This window comes from Podarcis erhardii (genome assembly GCF_964252035.2).
Source record: "Podarcis erhardii genome assembly, chromosome: 8".
Taxonomy (NCBI): Eukaryota; Metazoa; Chordata; class Lepidosauria; order Squamata; family Lacertidae; genus Podarcis; species Podarcis erhardii.
The window spans coordinates 82,462,176-82,477,776 of record NC_138499.1 but is presented as its reverse complement, the minus strand read 5'-3'; the positions used below and the strand labels follow the sequence as shown (position 1 = coordinate 82,477,776).

Here is a 15,601-nt window from a genome sequence, read left to right as displayed (position 1 = left end):
AATCTACATCCAGAGGAAGATGGTTTCTACATCTGAAGATGGATTTTGTAAATATGGAGGGTTACAATCCTCTCCAGCCACTAGCATGTGCTACACAACTTGGCTTCTATTGACTCTTTTTTCCACCCACCTACCCTCTTGCTGGGGACACAGGTGGCACTGTGGGTTAAACCACAGAGCCTAGGACTTGCTGATCAAAAGGTTGGCGGTTCGAATCCCTGCGACGCGGTGAGCTCCCATTGCTCGGTCCCTGCTCCTGCCAACCTAGCAGTTCGAAAGCACGTCAAAGTGCAAGTAGATAAATAGGTACGGCTTCAGCGGGAAGGTAAACGGCGTTTCCATGCGCTGCTCTAGTTCGCCAGAAGCAGCTTAGTCATGCTGGCTACATGACCTGGAAGCTGTATGCCGGCTCCCAGGCCAATAAAGCGAGATGAGCGCCACAACCTCAGAGTCGGTCATGACTGGACCTAATGGTCAAGGGTCCATTTACCTTTACCTTACCCTCTTGCTCAGGAGAGGTGCAAAGAGCTCTGACAGGGAGCATCACGGTGGGTAATATAGATGTCTTCTTTCTCATTGATGGCGAACATGCCCACACCATCTTGAGGACCTGTCTCTTTTTTCTGTGGTTAATAGATGTGGCAATCATTTTGTGTTATGCCACACCTTCATGGCAGCTGTATTGGTGACTGGCACCCACAAAGCCTTCTCAATATTCCAGATGTGTCCATTGTCCCCAAAAGTTTCCCAACCCCTGCATTAAGGTACAGGGCTGGGCTGGGAAGGTTGGATTGAAATACGCACAGAACTAGTTGTTAGGTCCAGGCACACTCACAATATCTTGGTCAAAGCAACTCAAAACATTGTGTTGAGGATAAAATTGGGGAAGTGCAGACATGCCTAAGATTAGACCGTGAATGTCAGAATGTGTAAGTGCCTAACAGCAATGGGAAAAGCAAGATCTAAGGGTAATATGGAAGCCTTTGTAAATTCTTTCCATTTTCTATAACCTGTGAGATTTTTCAATTGCAGCAGCTCTTCAAATAATCTTTAGCAGAAAGCCATAGAAGAGTGAAGTGGTCATTTGCAATCCCTGTGTTTCTTTCTACTTCTAAAATATATGCATTGCTTTCCTGCCTGATAGGGCTCCAATGTAGTATACAACTAATACAAAACATGGTACAACATTGATAATAACTATCTGCTACAACAGCGGCAAGAGTCTTGATAGCACAAGGATGGAAGAATGAGGAAACCCCAACAAAAGAACAGTGGCAAGAGAAATTGATGAACTATGCAGAACTGGCGAAACTGACATGCAAACTGTGAGATAAGGACAACTGTGACTTTAAAGAAGAATGGGAACTTTTTACAAATTATTTAAAAAGACAACAAAATGAACTGGACTCCTTGGCAGGTTTTGAATAAACATACACAAATTTATTGAGGGTTAATACTGTAGACAGATATTATAAGGGTGTATACAATTTTACAATATGCAGAGAATAATAGGAGTTGAGAAATCAGAAAGAGGAGCTGAGGGAAGTCTGGGGGGGGAGGGTTTGTTGGGGAGGTGGGAGGGAAAAATAATGAAGATGATTTGTTTTGATAATTTGTTGTTGAAACTGTTAATATATTTTTTTTAAAAAAATATCGATAATAACTATTTTCAATAGGCAGGTTTTTTGCTATTCCTATCTACACCATGCTCAAAAATCTCCCTTTGATGTAGGTTTGGGTACAAAGAAGTGTTTCTAGTACACACACAGGGGAGATTTGTCTTTGATTTCTAGCACGCCCTGTTCTCTACGGTAAGTGGTACTTTGCTTCTGGAGTAGGGTGCTCACATCAAGAAGTGCTCAGTTTGTGCTTCTCAAGGTTCAAGTGCCATATGTTCCCATCACCTGTCCTTGAATCATAATTAAGATCTGAATGCACAGAAGCAGTTTTCTGACTGTTTGTGTAATAATAATAATAATAATTTTTATTTATACCCCGCCCTCCCCAGCCAAGGCCGGGCTCAGGGCGGCTAACAAGCAATAATAAAAACAAGTTGAATGAATACAACTTAAAAACAAAATTAAAATACAACATTAAAATATTGAAACATTAAAATATTAAAATGTAGCCTCATCGCAGGATGAGTAAGGGCACCCTTCCATAATAATTAGATATGGGAAATGCCTAATAATCTGGCCCTGCACGGTGATATCAGAAGAGCTACTGCCTGACTACCAGTTAAGTTTTAACTTATCCAGTTAATAGGATCTTTGTTTTAAATTACAGTATAATATTTCAAACTACAGTGTCTTCAAACATGTTAGATAGGCTAGAACAAACTATATACGGGTGGCTAAAACTAAGGTTACATTTTAGAGGTAATCTACACATGCAGAGAAATCACAGAGGAACTATAATATCTCAAACTTGTGAGGGATAGAGTGCTGTCCCACAAAACCATCCCTCTTCCAGGGAAAAACTGTCCCCACTCCCGGTTGAATTCCTCTCAGGAACTTGCATGTCATTCCCACGTATGTGTCAATTCACCCTAAACTAGGACTGCCGTATTTCAAACAGTGAAAATCCAGACAGAAAAGTTGAGCTTTTGGGGCAAAAATGCAAAAAAGAAGCAAACTAAAAAACCCCACAATTTTCCAGCTAGTTTTATGGGAAAACAGTAAAAACGGCACTGCTGACATGGGCTGCCATACCCCTGGATTTTCCCAGATATTTGACCGATTTCTGCCCAGACACTGCTGCCGACTGCAGTATTTTGAGTATGTCCAGGAAAATCTGGACGTACGGCAACTGTACCCTAAACTGGGGAAGAGTTACATTTTCTATGTACGCCACCAGAGAACAAGGCATGGTATAAATAAATATATAATATTTATTGCTGGCATCTGCCTGTCTCAGGAGACAATGGAAGAGTGCGCCATTGGGGGTAAAGTCAAACCATTACAGCGCCTGCTGTGGTTGTAGAGACTGATATTGGAGAGACATGTTTTGTTGCAGTTGGGGCAGGTGAAAGCATCCGGTTTCATGGTTACAGCGGTCATTCCTCCTTTGGTCACTGCTGTGGCTACTTGACTGCCTGTCTCCCAGCCATCCAGTTGAGGGAACTGCTCGCTAACAGCGCCTGTCTTAACTGGATTGAGCTTCAGCTTGTTGACTTTCATTTGGTCCATTACTGAGGCAAGGCATCGATAATTCAAACCTCTTCCCAACTCTAGATTAAGCAATCCAAAGTATCAACCACCACCATCCTGGGGTTGGCACTCATATCTCCAATATGAATTGGGAGCAACTGCCACCTCTTTTGGTGCACGCTTTTGCAGGAGTAATCCCAATTTAAATATGAGCAAATTTACCTATCCATTCTTAAGGAAATCAGCCCTGAGTGCTCACTGGAAGGACAGATCCTGAAGCTGAGGCTCCAATACTTTGGCCACCTCATGAGAAGACTCCCTGGAAAAGACCCTTAATGTTGGGAAAGATGGAGGGCACAAGGAGAAGAGGATGACAGAGGACGAGATGGTTGAACAGTGTTCTTGAAGCTACCAGCATGAGTTTGACCAAACTGCGGGAGGCAGTGGAAGACAGGAGTGCCTGGTGTGATCTGGTCCATGGGGTCAAGAAGAGTCAGACACGACTAAATGACTAAACAACAACAACAACAAATTTAGACTGTGGGTTAAGCCACAGAGCCTAGGACGTGCCAATCAGAAGGTCAGCGGTTCGAATCCCCGCGGCGGGGTGAGCTCCAGTTGCTCGGTCCCTGCTCCTGCCACCTAGCAGTTCGAAACCACATCAAAGTGCAAGTAGATAAATAGGTACCACTCCGGCGGGAAGGTAAACTGCGTTTCCATGCGCTGCTCTGGTGCGCCAGAAGCAGCTTAGTCATGCTGGCCACATGACCCGGAAGCTGTACGCCAGCTCCCTCGCCCAGTAAAGCGAGATGAGCGCCGCAACCCCAGAGCCGTCCTTTTGTTGTTGTTGTTGTTTAGTCGTTTAGTCGTGTGCGACTCTTTGTGACCCCATGGACCAGAGCATGCTAGGCACTCCTGTCTTCCACTGCGTCCCACAGTTTGGTCAGACTCATGTTCGTAGCTTTGAGAACACTGTCCAACCATCTCGTCCTCTGTCATCCCCTTCTCCTTGTGCCCTCCATCTTTCCCAACATCAGGGTCTTTTCCAGGGAGTCTTCTCTTCTCATGAGGTGGCCAAAGAATTGGAGCCTCAGCTTCAGGATCTGTCCTTCCAGTGAGCACTCAAGGCTGATTTCCGTCAGAATGGATAGGTTTGATCTTCTTGCAGTCTATGGGACTCTCAAGAGTCTCCTTACCTATACCTAATTTACTTGTGGGTAACTAGCTCTGGATTGTGAGCAAATTGCAGGGGCTATTTTCTGTTTTGGCCACCAGTTGCTGTTTTGACTACCATTTTCATTCTCATTCCACTGAATCCCATCCCTTTGCACGGAGAAGCCAAGGTCTGGGCGAAATCGACACAGAGAGTGGGTGAAGCACCGCTCTGCAAGGTTCACAAGTTCACTGACTCCTGCTCGCAATCCTAACAAAGGTCATAAATGCCAAGTTTGTTGGGGTTACAGTATTCCAAGCAGTTACAGATAGGTAGCCGTGTTGGTCTGCCATAGTCAAAACAAAAAATTCCTTCCAGTAGCACCTTAAAGACCAACTAAGTTAGTTCTAGGTATGAGATTTCGGGTGCATGCACACTTCTTCAGATGCATGCACACGTGCATGCACCCGAAAGCTCATACCTAGAACTAACTTAGTTGGTCTTTAAGGTGCTACTGGAAGGAATTTTTTGTTTTGAGTATTCCAAGCAGGTGGCCTTCCTGGGGGAGAGGGAAACCGAGCGCCCAGAGGTCGCCTCACAGCAGCCCACTGGGCCCCGCCGTGGCCTGGCCTTCCCGCGCCCACTCGCCCCTCACAGTCTCCAAGGGGCGGCGGCGCCGCCGGGGGCTTCCCGCCCTCCGCCCCCATCACTGAGGCCAGGACGCATGCGCGCTCCGGAGGGCGGGGCTGAAGCCGGGAGCTCGGCGCGGCAGCGGCCACAGCAGCGTCTGACACAGCCGCGCATCCGCCTCCTTCCCTCCCTGCCGGCTCAGGGAGACCAAGCGGCCGAGCGCTGCTCCGACACCCTCGCCAGCCCCGGCCCGGCTCGGCCTAGTTGATTAACCGCAGCGCCGAAATTGCCTCCCTCTCGCTCCCGGCTCCTTGCTTCAGAGGAGAGGAATTTCCCTCAGCTTCACCTCATCCCTTCCTTCTTCCTCCTCCCTCCGTTATCCCCTCCCTCCCTCCCTCTTCTGACCCAGCGCGCCCATTTTCTCGCTCGGCTTTTCCTCCATTCGCATCCCTCAACCATGAGGCTGAAGGGCCGGGGATGCTGCGCCCCGGGCGGAGGCAACGGAGGAGGAGGCGGCGGCGGCGGGGAGGAGAAGCAGCCACCGCAGCCGCCCGGGCCGGCCCCTCCGCCGGTGCGGAGCCCCTTCGCGCACCACCTGCGCTTCAGCGCCCTGCAGAAAGCCAAGGTGGGTGTGCGCGCGCGCGCGCTAAGCGGGGCATGTCGTCTTGTCTGGAGGCGAAAGGGGCGAAGGAAACCGCCGCCCGGAGACATAGATAGGGGAGTGTGTGTGCGCGCGCGCGCGAGCGAGCGAGCGGCTTTTCCTCTCCAACCCCACCCCCCAAATCAAGCATGTATGTGTGTATATCTGCTCCCGCGCGCGCCCGCCCGCGAGGCAAGACCCGCTCGTGTGTGCGCGAGACGAGGGGGGTTGTATTGCACAACGCGTGGAGACGCCGAGTTGCGCGCCCGGCGGAGGGGAAGGGACTCGCGCTCTTGCGCGCGACGCTGCAACCAAATCGCACCAGTCCTGGTCTCCTAACCGCTCACGCAGATGGTCTTGAAGTCCTCCTCCTCCTCCTCTCCATCATCAGGCTGAGGAGGCCTTTCCTTCACCTCTCCGCTTTCTTTCCGCCTCTTACCATCTTCCTGATGCTTCTCAGTACAACAGGTGCCTAAAAGCACCGAGGCCTGATTTTTTTATTTTTATTTTTTGGCCTGGCCTCCCTGGCAGAGCCAAAAGATTGCAGGAAACTGGCGTCCTCGACTCTCTCAGGCATACCTAGCAAAGTCCAACAGAAGGAACGTGCGTCGGATTATGGTATCACATGGGGCATCACTGATATTTGAGGCGCTAAGGTCCGCCACTGTACGTAGTGCCGCTTGATCCCTTGGCAAGGAGCTGTATTGGCACACACATATGAGGGGGGTCACTTTACCACAATAGCCGTATTAGAAATTACTACGTTTTACAACTACAGTGGTGCCTCGCAAGACGAAATTAATCCGTTCCGCGAGGCTCTTCATATAGCGGTTTTTTCGTCTTGCAAAGCAAGCCCATTGACAGCTTAGCGCTATTAGCGGTTTAGCGGCTTTTAGCGGATTAGCTGATAAGCGGCTTAGCGGCTTAGGAAAAGGGGGGGAAACCCGCAGGAACTCGCAAGACATTTCGTCTTGCGAAGCAAGCCCATAGGGAAATTCGTTTTGCGAAGCGCCTCCAAAACGGAAAACCCTTTCGTCTAGCGGGTTTTCCGTCTTGCGAGGCGTTCATCTTGCAGGGCACCACTGTACTCCAAGTGTCCGTAGTGAGGGCGGCGAGGCCAGGAGGAAGGGTGATAAAAAAATTTGCACGCCTTTGTGTGAGAAAGATGGGAAGGTTCTGTGTTCGATGATGCCATGACAGCAGTGGCACATCACCACAAACATATACAGTGGTACCTCTGGCTATGTACTTAATTCGTTCCGGAGGTCCATTTTTAACCTGAAACTTTTCTTAACCCGAAGCACCTCTTTAGCTAATGGGGCCTCCCGCTGCTGCCACGCCGCCACTGCGCGATTTCTGTTCTCATCCTGAAGCAAAGTTCTTAACCCAAGGTACTGTTTCTGGGTTAGTGGAGTCTGTAACCTGAAGCGTATGTAACCCGAGGTACCACTGTACTGCACATTGTACGCTCCATAGCATGGCAGGTGATTTCTGCAGCCTCCCTGGGCCTGGGTCCCAGCGGGACCGGTTTCGCCAACCCCTAGGTACACCTCTGCCCCCTCTATATGCGAGTGCTTCCCATGGCCTCCCATGGCCTTTTCCCAAGGAAGAGCTGGTAGGAAGTGCCTTAAGTTGTGGCTAATTCTTCCAGTGGCATCCAACCCCTCCTTGTCTGCCTTAATTGGTCTGGAGTGGGAAAGACAGATGGGAAGTTTGCCTGTGTGACTAGGCAATTCAGGCACCTTGGGCAGTGCGGCTGCTGGTGCCAAATACGCCCCAGACTCCCTCCAAACTTTGGAGCTGAAGAGGTGGGGCAGGGATTGGCATACAGTTACTAAGACAGTTGCCCACCTTGCCCACAGCTTCACACCTTGGGAGAAAGATTGGCTGCTCACAGTCTCCACAGGACATCACCATGCTTTGTCATAGTGAATGTGGCAAGTGGGAATTGCTGGAGCCTGCTAAAGCCCACTCCTAACCAAGGTTCTCAGAAATAAGGCTCATTCATTTTCAGCACAGCTGATTTGTAAGCATGCTTAGAATTGCAAAGTAGTCCAAAAGCCATCCTGGAGTTGGGACTCTAGAGAGGCTCTGGTGTTCTTCACACCTCCTATTCCTTATTTGTATGATGAGAAAGACCATCTCATGTCTTCTCATTTTTGTCAAGGAAATAAACAACTATCTGCCTTTTAGAAGACATCTGAAGGGGAGTTTTTAATGTTTGAAGTTTTATTCTGTTTTTAGTCCTCTGTTGGGAGCCGCCCTGAGTGGCTGGGGAAACCCAGCCAGATGGGCAGGGTATAAATAGTGTTGTTGTTGTTTGTAATAGGGACTGTATTAGTGTCCAGCCCCAGCCTCATTTTAGTGCTCTTAATTTTCCTGCACTGTCCAAGAACAGAGACATGAGGTTTGATAAATTCTCCTCTTTTTATTGAGGTGCCCATATCAGAATCTTCCCTGGGCCATATATAGCTTTAAAATGAAATATGATATCTAGCCACCATAAATCATAGTCATATCTGATCTTAAAAGTTTTTGTTACATTGGAACAAATTGGCCTCATTTAGATTCTAGTCTTCTGTCCATAATACCTAGCACTAGATGTTCATAGAATGTCCAAAATGAGCACAGGAGAAGTTATGGTATTCTACTGTGCCAGAACAATAGTAGAATACCAGTGCTGAAAATAATTGCCCCGTAAGGCTAGCCCCCAAACTTACTTTTTCTCACCTCATGGGACCAATATTTTGGCAGTCCTCAGCGGCTAGGCATCTCAAGGACTTAGAATCATAGAATCATAGAATCATAGAGTTGGAAGAGACCACAAGGGCCATCGAGTCCAACCCCCTGCCAAGCAGGAAACACCATCAGAGCACTCCTGACATATGGTTGTCAAGCCTCTGCTTAAAGACCTCCAAAGAAGGAGACTCCACCACACTCCTTGGCAGCAAATTCTTGTTGGCATGGGGTTCCTCACCCCTCTTCTAATCAATGTTTGTGCTATGCACACTGATTCCCACTTTCTGCAAGCCAGTTGTGACTGCTGTTTCGACCCATACTCCACTTGCAGAAAGAACAGCAAAGTCCATACAGTTATACTATGCAAACTTTCCTGCAACCTGGTACTTTTTCTTAGGCACTGTTCCCCACACTTCCAGATGAATGATGAAAAATGGTAGTGCAGAAGTGAACATGGAGAGGAAAGAATTGTCCAGTATCACTTCATTTGTAGCTTCTGGCGTTTGCCTTTCTCTGACCAGAGGATGCACTTTTAAACTTTGGTAGTATGTTGCATCAGGCATCTTTCATAACCATGTCTAACTATGTTTTGAACACACACACACACAGCGCAACCACTTTTTTGGAAATAACCCTGAATGACACCTGGAAAGCACTATATAGACTTATTTTTTTATCTCTTGTGGCAGTGAATTTTGTACGCTAATGTTGTATTGCATGAAAATGTAACTTCCCCGAATCTTAACCTGCTTTAAATTTCCATAAGTATTCCTTAGTTTATTGTCAGATGGAGAAAACCTGAGCAATAGCCCTGTGTTCACATTTTCCTTGATTCTTGGCTATACTTCTTTCATTAGTGCTTTTTTCCATTGATTTTTTTTTTAAAAAAAAGCTTGCTTGAAAGATACAAAATCTTATCTTTCTGTGTGCCCTTTTCTAATTCTGCTGGAAGGCAACAAGAATTACACATGAAATTAAAAGGTTTGTCACCAGTAGGAATTGCTCTGACAACTTCTCATGTGGGCTAGGAAAGAGGTGACTAACCTGTGTCCCTCCATATATTGCTAGGCTCAGGCTCCCATCAGCTCCAGCCAGCTTGCATGGTCAGGCATAGGGGGAATTGTAGTTCTGCAACATCTGGAAGGCCAGAGATTAGTCACTCCTGGACTAGGGCAAGAAGAGGATGGCAATTAGCAGACTAAGTCACAACATAAATGAGTGAAGCCTCCCCACCCCTATCCCACACATGTGCTGGAGGGCTGGGCCATGGGTGCAAGCAGCAACAAAAATATCTGGCTAATAAGCCAGGTAAAAACTTATAGACCTCTGTGAATGCCCCAGTTTTGGTTTCCGACAGGCATCCAGTTGGCCACCATGAAACCAACAGGCTGTTCTTATAGAACCACTATATTTTCTGTATTACACCATAATCCACGCTAGAGAAGTGTAAGTAGTACTCTACTCATATAGCAGTGCCTTCTCCCATCTCCACCTCTACTGTAGCCTTCTGAGCCCCCTGAAAAGTTGCTCTTGAGGGTTAGGGGCACTCTCCCAAAATTCATGCAATGATGAGACCACAGTAATGGGGGGAGGGGGCAAGTGGAAATCAGGATCCCATCTTCTGCCCCCTTCCCATTTGCCTAACCAATGTTTAAGAGTGATGTGTTTTGCAAACTATTGTTTAATGTGTGTAATGTTTTTTAAACCACCCTGTCTTCAACTGAATTGATTGCCTGTTTGTAGAACAGGAATTCTCAGAATATCTATAGAGGCAGGATGCATTGATATAAACCACTAAGAAGAATCATGGTTTAAACCAGGTTTCCCATTGCAACTTCATGTGGTTTCTAAACTGTTATGCATACTAATTGGTTAAAAGATTTTGGTTGGCATCCGTCTGTCTCAGGAGATAATGGAGAAGTGCATCATTGATATTAAAGCACATTTATGTACCACTCCACAAAGTGTTTTTATTATCTGGGAATGTATGTTTTGTATATGTGCGCGCGCACACAAACAAACGTGGGGCCAGTTTTCTTGCAGCTGCCATAGTCTGAAACAAGCAGTGTACTGGTGCATGCTGCTCAGTGAAGCCCACTTGGCTGTTCAGTTTCTAGAGCTGGGAAGCTGGTTTAGTATTGCATACAAACTAGCGTTCATGGTTTGTTCCTCTCAAGCAAACCATGAGTGGAGAATCCAGGGTCTAGAAGACAACTTTAAACTATGTTTTTACATTCCGACTTCCTTGGAAGCTATTAACCAGTTTCCCAGTTCAATATAAGCTATGGCTGACTTCTCCCACACTCATTCAAAGTGCACAAAGGTTGGGCACACATTTGCTTATTAAGTCAAGGTTTGATCAAATTCAAACACGATCTCTCCTTACCTAATAGCTACCACAAGCCAAATCCTACCATGGCTTGGCGAGGGTATAGAAGAGAGAGGTTGAGGTGGAGCTGGACACAGGTTCATTGATGGAAACTAGTGGCCAAGGCATAGAGAAAGTTACTGTAGATTAGACTCAGGTTAAGAGGTATGGTCAGTGGAACTAGTCTAGATATGAACCTTCTTTGTGTTGGTGTAATAAGAATGCATCAGATGGACGGCTATCTCAGATTTCTGTACAGTACTACATTTGCCAAATCTTATTCATCTTAAAAGATCTATTTGTGTTCCCATGGCTGAATCACTTTGGTTCATAGTCATCTTGTGACCAAGACCCAAGTACCATGTTTCTCATCTGTGGTTTCCAGCTGATGAATCCTCAGCAGACAGGAAAAGTAATCATTACCAGCTTCCAACTGCACGTTGGCATCGCTTAAGGGGCATTATCCAGCAACAGTTAAGTATTCCTAAAACCTATACATTATAGTGGAATAGTTGACCTCCTTAATTTTAGGTGGAGTGTACGTGGAAGTTTCCATCTTAGCTTCATTGCTGCACCCTATACACCTATACACATAATGGGGACGTGGGTGGCGCTGTGGGTTAAACCACAGAGCCTAGGACTTGCCGATCAGAAGGTCGGCGGTTCGAATCCCCTCAACGGGGTGAGCTCCCGTTGCTCAGTCCCTGCTCCTGCCAACCTAGCAGTTCAAAAGCACGTCAAAGTGCAAGTAGATAAATAGGTACCGCTCCAGCGGGAAGGTAAACGGCGTTTCCGTGAGCTGCTCTGGTTCGCCAGAAGCAGCTTAGTCATGCTGGCCACATGACCCAGAAGCTGTACGCTGGCTCCCTTGGCCAATAAAGCGAGATGAGCGCCGCAACCCCAGAGTCAGTCACGACTGGACCTAATGGTCAGGGGTCCCTTTACCTTTACCTTTATAAACATAATGGTTGGCAATGCTCACAACCTTCTGGTGCACTAACTGGTACCTGTTGGTTTCTGGAATTCTTGCAAAGAATGCTAGATAGCTAGATCTAGGGTCATCCTGTGTGCTTAAGCAAGACTCTACTCCTTCTCATCGAACATGATTCATTACGCCTTAGCTAATAAGAGATCCCAAGCAGGCTGCCTTGATTTGTAAATTTAGAATGCATTAGTGGACGGTGTGGAGTCTAGTGCAGGAAAAAAACAAATCACACATTACTGAAATCCGCTCACCCCTATTGTAAAACTTCAGCCACTAATCCTCCATATTTCTGAAAAATATTGAATATAATGGATCCTAAAACTTGTGCTTGGAAGAGTATTTGTTAAGTCATTTATGTGGGTTATTATTTTTAAAAAAGAGATTTTTCTATCACAATAGTCGCTCCCTCAAATAGTGTGTTCAGCTGCTGAGTGCTGACAAAATGGAGCCAACAGAGGGACGCTGAGAAACAAAAGGAAAGTATTAGGGGGACCAGAAAGTATCAAGAAATAACAACAAACAAAGCAAACTTTTGAAACAGCAGAGTATGGGGCAACTCTCCACCCACTATAAGCCCAATAAGCAGATACTATGTCTCAGATTTTGTTATATTTTGCCTTTTGTATTGATAGCTTCATTTTTATGTACAGCACTCAGGATTCACACTTTGACTGAACATGCACTTCATAAATTTTCTAAATAAATAAAATGAAAATTAAAAACTGGGAAAGGGCTGCCTGCAAGAAGAGGTTGTGGCTGCCTGCATCCCTTAACAGGTGGGAGGTGAGAATACATTGCAGAGGCACTTCTTCTCCCCATATACCTCTGCAGTGTAACATGCAATGGATTCTCACCTCCCACCTGGACCTCAGTGAGGGTTTGAGATCCGTCAGCTGCCCTCACCTGGTTTAGCTGGCCAGTCAAAGCTATTCCCATGGTGTGGCCACTGTTGCATGCTGACAGCTTCCAGGAGCCAGAGGTGAGAGCCGAGTGCAGGGTGAGGAAGAAAGGTGGTGCTCCTTCTGGGGTGGTTTGTCCAGGACCTCCATACACACTGTCTAGGCTTGTGCCCCAAGTAGGTCACTAATGCAGCGGTTTGACTTCACCCGCAGAGGAGCACTCCATTGTCTCTGAGACAGACGGATGGCAGCAATACATTGCAGCACTTTGTTGCAAGTTCCACTTGTTCCCTCTTATGGCCAACTAAACCAGTTCATGAGACCACCACCCCCCCAAAAAAAATCAGGTAGTGTTTTTTTAACATACTCATTAGATCTGTAATGGGGTGCCTCTAAGCATCATGGTGCCCTCAGATATGCCTCTTGGCCAAGACCTACTGCCCCTCCCCTTTCTTTTAAAATGAGTTTTCCTGGTTTCTTTTACCATGGGTGCTGCTGAGCTCGTCCACATCCATCCTCTTAACTTCTTTTCTTCCAGAATGCCCCATGTTGGGTCCTATGTTGGGATGCCTTGCTGCCATTTTTGTTCGTTTTGTAGCAGTTGTTGGCGTTATTATTTTCTTCTTCTTCTTTCCTTTTTTGTGGGTTTGCCTACTTTATTTTTTTGAGACGGAATGCATTTCAGCTGCTTTTTCTTTTGCTTGTTTGGAAGACACTTTGCCTGGTTTTTTTGTAGGGGAGGGTGGCTCACTTGCCCTTTTTTGACAGTATTTTGTATGTTCTTGGAGTGTAGATGTGTTGCCTGTTTTGGGGGTCTGAGTTTCACCCAGTTGTTTCCTGTTAAATGGGTATCTTGTGGTGCCCATTGCAGTTTCTTAGATTCCCATACATACTCCCAGGTGTAAAATTGACATAGGAGTTCATATATGCATGTAAATTAAAAGAGAAATATATTTGTTTCTCTACTCTGCTGCCAAATCATAAAATGACCATGGTGGTGTTCAATAGAAGCATTAAAACATTACAAAATCCAGAACAAATGGTTAAGGCTGGATCAAATTAATTCTCTGAAAATACTTGTTGAAACAGAAACCTTTTCAGCAGGCGGCAAAATATCAAAATTCTTTCTTAATTCATTAGAAGCAGTCTTCCAAAGTGCAAGTGCCACTATGCTAAAAGCAGGCATCCCCAACCTTCGGCCCTTCAGATGTTTTGAACTGCAATTCCCATCATCCCTGACCACTAGTCCTGTTAGCTAGGGATCATGGGAGTTGTAGGTCAAAACATCTGGAGGGCCGCAGGTTGGGGATGCCCGTCTAAAAGCCTTAGTTTGCATAGAAACCAAACAATTATGTGATAACTGTAGAGCAGTTAGGAGGGTTTCTCTGGGTGATCAGTGATCTGGCCAGTGTATAAGGAACAAAGTGGTTCTTCAGGTAATCTGGTCCTAGGTCATTTAAAACCTAACAGTAATATCTTGAACTTAGCTCAGCAATGTATTGGCAGCCAGTGCAATGCAATATGCCTCTATTTCCCAGTTCTCAGATCATTTCTCATAACAGCCTCATATGTGAAGAACTCAGTTTCCCCATATATTTTCTTCTCAGAGGCACACTCAATTGGCATTTATTGGTGCATGTAAAACAAGATCAAAGTATGTTGGTGTTCTGCCTACTTCTTTTCAGTTTTCCCTTTGTACTAGTAGTGGTGAATATCTCTTCCCAGTGCAGGTAATAATTTTTATCATGAGGTATTTGAATCCTAAACTGATTAATCTGGCATTTATTTTGCCCAAAGAGCCAGCTGCCATTTTCAAAGTTATCCAATTAGTCTTGGCACCTTCTACATGTGATGAACCCATGCTGCAGTACAGTCTGTTTGTAATTTCCTGCCACATCATTAATTAATCTTTTCTCTGATATCCATTCCAGGGCCTTGCATACTACCAAAGTTAGCTCAATTGGCCTCTGATCATTTGAATTGGTTCTATTTTTGTTTTTGGATGAGATTAAAGGTACAGTGTTAGACATTTCCTATTTTGTAAGGTACCGTTGCTGACTTCTCTGAGAACCTGACTTTATGGGCAGGGTCATAATAAAATGTTTCATTCTTTGGTTCCTCCTTCATAAGATGGGCTTTGCCAAGCAGGAAACAGGATATGGCCAATTTCCTTCGGTGTCAAAAGCACAAATAACATTTCTTACCCTTGCCTCTGCTGCATGGTCTCAGTAGATCCAATCTAGGTTATGGCCGTGGTTTCAACATTTAAGAACAGCCCTGCTCAACAAAATTTAATCTACTCTAGCATCTGTTTCCAACAGTGGCCATCCAGACAATGTAAGAACACATGCATCCTCTTCTATAGTAGCATCATAGAGGATCAAGCGCACAGAGCCAAGGGGTGTTGGCACCTTCCTGCACAGTCAACCTTGCCTTGCTCTTAGCCATTATTGGATGGCTGTGCTTTGGAAGGACCCCTGTTGAGTGGTGCAAAAGTCTTGTCCAAGGGGAGAAAAGCTTGCTTGAATGAGGTAAGAAGGGAAAGGGTGAAGGTGCTCTTCATGATTCCTCCCATTGGTTTCTAGCAAAACAGTAGCTCAGAAAGTCACCACAAAAGGTTCAGTGGGCTGGGCCTCTCCTGACTCATTCTCATTCAGGCACTGGGTAGGATACTAATAGTTTCTTGCGGGAAATTCTAAAAGCACGCCATAATGGTCTTCAGCACATAGTCGTAACTGCACAATCCTATGTCAACTGTAGCAAAGGCAACCCATCTTGGTTCAAGGGAAGCTGGATAAGTCTGCATGAGTTGCTCCTTCACAATGTGCTCCTCAAACTGTTGCAACATAGGATTCTGTTTAGGACTATTGTGTTTAAGTGTGCAGTTTTTATGAGCCTGGTTTTTTAAAGGTAAAAAAAAGGGGTGAGCATAATTTCTATACCTTCAGTTTTAAATGCTCTAGTATTTCTTCCATTCAGTGACGTAGCGTGGGTTGTCAGCACCCCGGGGCAAGGCAAGTAACTTGCGCCCCCTAACC

The 15,601-nt window shown here is 45.9% G+C and overlaps 1 protein-coding gene and 2 long non-coding RNA genes across 3 annotated transcripts in view; 2 read left to right on the top strand and 1 right to left on the bottom strand.

The window, feature by feature from the left end:
- LOC309347984 overlaps window positions 1-15,601 on the top strand; it is a 155,442-nt gene that overhangs the window by 95,615 nt on the left and 44,226 nt on the right. The gene's annotated exons all lie outside the window — the stretch shown is intronic.
- On the bottom strand, window positions 1,958-5,460 carry LOC309347996. Its single transcript, XR_014159118.1, has 2 exons — window positions 5,389-5,460; window positions 1,958-3,143 (listed from the first exon to the last, which is right to left on the bottom strand). It is a non-coding gene; the product is annotated as an uncharacterized lncRNA (long non-coding RNA).
- LPCAT1 (lysophosphatidylcholine acyltransferase 1) overlaps window positions 5,119-15,601 on the top strand; it is a 42,668-nt gene continuing 32,185 nt past the window's right edge. The window contains exon 1 of the mRNA XM_081872785.1: window positions 5,119-5,557. Coding sequence (XP_081728911.1) covers window positions 5,390-5,557 — 168 coding nt within the window. The 5' untranslated portion in view covers window positions 5,119-5,389. The remainder of the gene's footprint in view (window positions 5,558-15,601) is intronic.